A 7299-nucleotide genomic window follows, 5' to 3' on the forward strand; every position below is an offset into this window, starting at 1 on the left:
AAATTTAAATTCGTATAATTGAAGAACAAATGTATTCTACGTATTTATTTATTAAAATTTATATCAAATTTAATTTTTATCGATTTTATTACTTTAGTAACTATCTTTTGGCTTGGAAATTTTCAGAAATTTATCTGTAGGATATTGTTTCCAGTGTAATTTAACAATTAAATTGTTGTGTATTATGTTTCTTCAGAACATCGGGACATTATTTCAAGTCACAAAAAACGAGCGCAGGATGAGAATCCCGACGAGCGCTCTGTGCCTGATAATTCTGGCGAGTGGGTTATCGTCAGTGGTATGCGACAAGCAATTGTTGCCGGAGCTATCGTTCATCCTATCAGGCCACAGCTTGGAATGGCCAAGCGAGGACACGAAGAACATCTACGAGACGAGCGGACGTTACATTGCCAGAAATGTTATTGCTACGAGAGCGCAGATTTACAAGGACGATGCAATCGTAGCGATGCCACGCTACAAGCCGGGTGTGCCATTCACTCTGGGTGTTATGTCGTTGAAGAAGAAGGATTGCACTCCGAAGGTGATAGCATTCCCCTGCTGGGCGATCCAAGAAGAGGGCAACTGCAAAGCCCTGCAGAGCGTAGTAGACATAATTCTGGACATTCAAGAGATCTTGTGGGTATTGGACGTTGGTATCGTAAATACTTTGGAGCAACCAGTGCGCAGGTGTCCTCCCAAAGTCGTCGGAATTGATGTAAAATCCGGCAAGGTACGAGAAATTAATGATTAATAACGTTGAAATACTCAAATAAGATAGAGATTTATAAAATTCACGTATTATAATTTTATAATTATATAACAATTTATTATTGTTTCTAATTGAAAAAAAGCTATCGGAAGCACTTGTCTTTGAGATGTCTTGATCTCAAGTAACTTTAATTATTTGAGAAAGAAAAAAAACATAAAGAAATTCAATGATAAAAATTTTCTAAATTAATTAAATTTAATTAATTAATTAATTAATTAATTTTAGGCCTTGATATGAAAGATAGAAAAACCTTTTTAGATCTAAATTATATAACTCTGATTTTAATAATTTTCTTTTTAATCACAAATATTTTACATCAGTGTTTCATTAAAATTCATGATATATTGAAATATGTAGAAATATATTGGTGTGGGAATAAATGATTCATATTGAGACATGGTGTGCCCGCAGGTTGTAAAAGTGATCAATTTGAGTTACTTGGTGAACGAATTGTCTCGTCTGCAATATTTGACAATCGATTATGCGGACGATGGCCAGGTATACGTGTACGTGACCGACGCAGCCTCTAGATCCATTATCGTTTACAATGTCACCGCGGATAAAGGATTCCGAGTGATCCTTCCGAATGCAGTTACCACCGGTGTCCAACGGAGAGATGTTCTCTACTCAACGCTGGTGAAGAAGAGCTGCGGTACGCCAGTGTTGTATTTCACTTATCTGGGATCCAACAGGCTCTTCGCGATCAAGGCTGAGAACCTGAGACGTGGTCTCTCTCAAGGATCAGTTATAGATATTGGATCGAAGCAAAGCAAGATCGTTCTCCTCGGAAACGACAATGGCTGCGCTCTTTTCTTCAGGAATAAGGGTAAGTTGATGTTCTCTGTTTAATCTGATGCATGCATCAATCCTTGTACAGTATCGTAGATTCTTCTTTTCGTAAAGCATAAATTAAATATAATTAAATTATATAATTAAATATAAATAAATTAAATATAATTAAATTATATAATTAAATATAAATAAATTAAATATAAAGAAAATAATTGAACAGTCATAGATCTTCTCTGTATTTCTCAAAATGAAAAAAAGTTTGCGTGGCAGAGTTATAGTTTAAAAAATAATTTGCGATTGCTTTTACCATCAAATTGCTTTCAATGTAAATTGCAACCATTCTTTAAATGTCTAATTAAGAAGAATAATTTATTTATTTTTAGGCGAAACTGATGTCTACATGTGGAACACTGAGACACCCTTCATACCGGAAAATTTCCTCCTAGTACAGAAGGGCAACGATTGCCGATTGCCAACTCAAGTGGTTCCTTCCAATAAGAGATTGATGTGGGTAATCGAGAGCAATTTCCAGGATTATATACAGAACACCGTGAGCAGCTCGGGTGCTTCCGTGGGAATTCATCCCCTGGTTAAGTCTTGCGACGACTAGAAATCATTCGTTAAAAATTATAGAGCAGCCATTCATTTATATAATTCGATGTCTCATAAGCAAAGGAATTGAAATTAGTATTTAAAAAAAATATTTTGTATTTTGATGCAACAGATACATGAAAATAATGTCTATGGAGTGGCAATGGAAGACACGACGATTAGGTATATTTTTCCATTATTTACGGTATCGAAACGAATTCAATTAATTTTAGTCCCAATTTCTTAAATCGAAAAAATAATCAAATTTTTCCGCGATAAAAAGATGATTACTGAAATATACGACATTTCGCTTAAGGCTGTGTTCCAATGTATTGTTAGTACTGAAAATCTCTAATATATGTTAGAGATTCTACACGGAGAGAATTTTTTTTTTAATTTATCCTGAAAATATGATAATTATGATACAATATTTTAAAGATTTTTAACATGCACTTTAGTAAAATTAACTCACTTATTTTATATTTTATTATATATAGTTTTATTGAATGAGAGAAATTTACATAAAATTTTTCGAAATACAATGTTGTCCCAGGATTATCATGTTTTCAGAATAAATTCTAAAAAAAAAAATTCTCTCCGTGTACATATATCAGAACCACCAACGATTTTGTCAAAATTTTATAGAGAGAAAGATACATATAATTTCTGTCTGTACATATACTATCAAACTATCTCACTCTAATTTATACTGTGTCTCGCTTTATGATCTTAATTAAAGTTAGGAGATGGTATTGATAGTCCATTCTTATTTTAAGACCGTCTTAAATAATGTCTTAAGATGCTAGTTCAACTTTTTAATGGTTTATGATATCTTAAGACTGTATTTAAGACAGTTTTAAATATAAAAATCGACTATGAATAGCGTCATAGAGTGAAACAATATAAGTTAATAAAGTGAGATAGTATGTTACGGATAAGTCCGCAAGTAAGCAATGTCGACATTGCCCGAGTAAAGCTCTAAATATATCAAAGTAATGCAATCCTTTTATCTGAGCCGAAATGCTGACAATCTTCCTATTGGCTATTTCGACCGCTATTTTCGACCTAGTTGTCTGTACTCCAATAAGCACTTAGTATTATTGGTGTGATTAAGTAAATTGAAAATGGAGGATCTTTGCGCTATTTGGTATATCTAGAGCTTTATGCCCGAGTTGCCTGCTATATAATGTCAGCATTGCGAACAATGTCAACACTTGCGAATTTTGCTCGTAATATATATACATGGAGAAATTATATATTTCTCCAAATTATATTTTATATTTTTCTCTCTCGTAGAATTTTGATAAAATTACTCGTGGCCACATTCTGTTATAGGATATACGTCTCTAGTATATGTAAAATGAACTATAGATTTTCAGTACTGATAGTGTATAGTGTATACAGGAACATCATCTAATTGTAAGTTAAAAAAAAAGATAAGAAGAGATCAAGTTCTATTTTGTCGCTGATCTAGTCACGTAACCAGCACATCTTGCGCCTTGAGCCTCATAGGTAGTAAATTTAATTTGCGAATGTTACATCGATTAATGTAAACGCTGGAACATTCCTTTAAGTCACATAGATAATTAGCAAATTGACAATGTTTGGTATAATTAATGTAACCGTGATCGATAAAAGGTTCATATATTATGTAAAATCCCATATTTGGACGAGTTGACCAGTGTAAAAATTACTTGTCGATATTTAAATCGATGCCAGCATATAGCTGCCAGTTTCAAAATGAATTTTCAAAACCTTGTAATTATTCAACTGTTCAACGATTGAAAAAAGTGAATTGATAATTGAAATATGTATAATTAATCATAATACCTGTAATTGTTAAGTCAAACCAAACTACTAATAAATGCCAACTTATATAAACGTATATCAATTTAGACATATATCAATTTATGTAATTCTTGTATACGTAGAACTAGTCCATTTTTGGTAAGACGTCTTAAAACTACCGGAATAATTCCTCTTCTTTATTACCTGAATTTATTCTTTATTTCCAGTTTATAATAGAGCTGTCTTGAATCACAAAATAAGGTCTCATTTTTAAGTAATTAACAGTTAAAAATAAAAATCTTACGACAAATCAATCTTTAGGAGAAATTAAATGATGAAGAATAGAAGTTCTTTAGTAGAATTTTAATATAAATATTAATTGGAAATATGCGATGAATAATGAAATATTGTAATAATAATATTCACAAGAAAATTATCCTTAAACCAATCAAAGAATTAAGTGTAACTCTTTGAAATATTTTCTATCACATTTTATAAAAATTAAAAATATGATTATTGCATCGCAAAATAGTACTTTTGAATTTTAATTGTTCTAGATTTAAGTGTTGAATTACTCAAAGTATTCTTTTTCGTTGTACCGGGACATTTCGAATTTACCAGACCCCATACGTTTCTTCGCGAATCCATTATATAATCGGTTATGCATGGGACGTCATCGTTTTGTACCAGAACCGAATGACTCTGCGCCTGAAAGGACAGATCAATCAATTATTCACAATGTGGCTTTTAGAGGGGATTGAATTAAGTAATTTACGTTCAAAGGAAGCTTAGTGTTCCATCGCACGCTGGCTCTCTCTGAAGTCATAAAATAGTGTAGACCGTCTTTTAAATCGGTAAACAATCCTACGGAAGAACCTAATTTCTTCCCAAGCCAAGTCACTGTTACATTTTGTACTTCCTGAAGTAATATAATGCGGTTTAAAAAGTCATGAAGATTATCTTGAAGATTATCTTCGACAGTGCAGATAACGGAGTAATCATACCCATCTGTATTTTTATTTCTTTGAAATTTATATAAAAAATTGCCGATTTATTACAGATATCACTCAATTGTATATATTGTCAATCAAAGCAAATAATATCAAAAAGTAACTTGGCTTAATACATACGCGTGAAGATATTCGTAATAATTTATCTGTACTAATCCTTTCCAGATTGATGCTAAATAGATCATGCGAATTATGTCCTGTCATATATAAAATTGAATTCATCCGAGAGACAGCAAGGTCGCTGAATTGCACACGAGGAATTTCGGGTCCGTGTAACATTCTTAATTTCCACCACTTGCATAATCCTGAAATTCGTATCGCAATCGACATAAAAAGAGAATAATTTTGTAGCGCCATATATAAATTTTCTTCGAATGTATGTAAATTACCCGAACTGTAAATAATGATCGTTTCATCACCGGCATCTGCAATATAACCACGAAATCCCCATTGATCTTCAAATGGATCAATTACGAGAGACTTTAAATGTTTTACTGACACTTTAGTTAACTCGGTGGATGACACCTTTAAAAATTTTTTAAATAAACGGAATTAATTATCCAAATATTTATTTTTTTGGAAATAAAATCTAATTTGAACAAGATTAAATTTTGCAAGATTAAACAGCAAAATTTTGTTACTTTTATAAAATCGCTCTTTTATTTGTTATCCAGCAATCTAACGTTATTTGTCATCATTTTAATTTTAAAACGACGATAAATAACGTTCACTACTGGGGTAAATTTTAAATTAGAATATAGTTCTCTAAAAGTATAAACGATATATACAATATATGTATTAAAATGGAATAAAATACAACAAATAAATAAATATAGAATTTTACATAAAAATTATATCAATTTAAAAAATACGAATTTATTTAACCTTAGAATTAATTTTGTTGTTCGCACAGTTATATGAGTCAGATTTTTTTATATATATCCGGTTAAATATTTTTAGATCTTTGTTAAAAATAGAAAAAATAGTGTTAAAAATATAAAAATATTTCTACACAAATTTTTTTCGGTAAAAACTGTTAAACATTGTACAGTGGATAGTAAAATAAAAATTTAATTCTACTTATTAAATTACGAATTATAAACATTAATTCAAAACAAGAAAAAATTTTTAAGAGAGTGCTAATTTTCATTTCACAGATTTAATTAACGTAAATAATTCTAAGATTAAGAGAAAACGTATAGTTTAGTAGATACCAATCGATCATTTCGTTTCAAATCATAAATGATAATTCGAGGCCAACGATCATATCCATCGGGTGCATCTAGAACCCATAATCGTCCTCGAGCATCCACGTCTAATCCAGTTACGGATATGAGAGTTTCATAATCCTGCTTTGATACTCTACTTTTAGGGAATAGTTTTGAAGAGATTACTGCATTTGCAACATTTAATGGCAAATTAATTTCAGGCCAAGAAACTTCCACCAGAGTTGGTTTCCATTCTTCTTGTTTTTCATTTGTTGATCTACAATACAAATTGCATGACAGTAACAATATAAATATTTATTTATTAAAAAAAAAACAAATTTTTTTAACTTCGTTCGTTTTTTAACTTTCGTTCCAAATAAATTTACATTACATACAGTAAATTGTATTTATTAATATTGTGTTCTATTAATATTGTGTTTTACAATTAATTATATTATATTGTATTTTTACGCGTCGTCTGATTACTATAATTAAACAATAAATCGAACGAGAGGATAATAGATTCATTTTTTACCAATAAAAGAAATATAGAATTATAAATTTTTTTTCAACTGTTTCAGAATATTGAAAAATCAATATTAATAATCAATATTAATATAAGATTATTTTAAAATTAATAAATTATTACATATTTGGTATTATATATTGTATGACACGGATTGAGGATTCTTACTCACAGTTTATTATTGTGATTTACCTACCTGGGAATTGCCAGAAAAGCACGATTTTTCCATACAGCGAATCTCCATATTAGAACATCATCCGATATATTCAGCGATTTTAAATTCCAGGAGTGTGAGATATGACTTAAAAGGAGACATAAAGCACTAACTCGAAGAATAAAGCGAATCTTTTCTGAATTAATCATAATGAAAATAACGATAGAGAAACGGATACGACACAACTTTGATCGAGTGAACGATAGCACTTTCGTTGAAACGCATCATCAGCGAGGAATTGTCGATTGCTGACAATGACTTTTTAATCGTATATCCAATTAAATCCTGCTCGCAAATCTTTGTTAATTGACAAATATATAACACTTTTTATATTCATTTTATTTATTGCAGTTACAGTAATAAAAGCGTAGTTAAAAAAAATTGTATTAAATTTAATAAAT

General features: G+C 30.5%; 2 protein-coding genes across 2 annotated transcripts; one reads left to right on the forward strand and one right to left on the reverse strand.

The window, feature by feature from the left end:
- The first annotated feature begins 238 nt into the window (after positions 1-238).
- Positions 239-2171, forward strand: LOC108693378 (major royal jelly protein 1). The gene is made up of 3 exons (XM_018202272.1): positions 239-730; positions 1181-1595; positions 1945-2171. The coding sequence occupies exons 1-3, from the start codon at positions 239-241 to the stop codon at positions 2169-2171; spliced, it is 1134 nt and encodes a 377-aa protein (XP_018057761.1).
- A 2282-nt stretch (positions 2172-4453) lies between these two features.
- LOC108693279 lies at positions 4454-7047 on the reverse strand. Its single transcript, XM_018202150.1, has 6 exons — positions 6881-7047; positions 6165-6435; positions 5340-5475; positions 5071-5255; positions 4716-4859; positions 4454-4648 (listed from the first exon to the last, which is right to left on the reverse strand). The coding sequence occupies exons 1-6, from the start codon at positions 7045-7047 to the stop codon at positions 4454-4456; spliced, it is 1098 nt and encodes a 365-aa protein (XP_018057639.1).
- Between the last annotated feature and the right edge of the window lie 252 nt (positions 7048-7299).

The sequence above is a fragment of the Atta colombica genome, unplaced genomic scaffold (genome assembly GCF_001594045.1).
Source record: "Atta colombica isolate Treedump-2 unplaced genomic scaffold, Acol1.0 scaffold9, whole genome shotgun sequence".
NCBI lineage: Eukaryota > Metazoa > Arthropoda > Insecta > Hymenoptera > Formicidae > Atta > Atta colombica.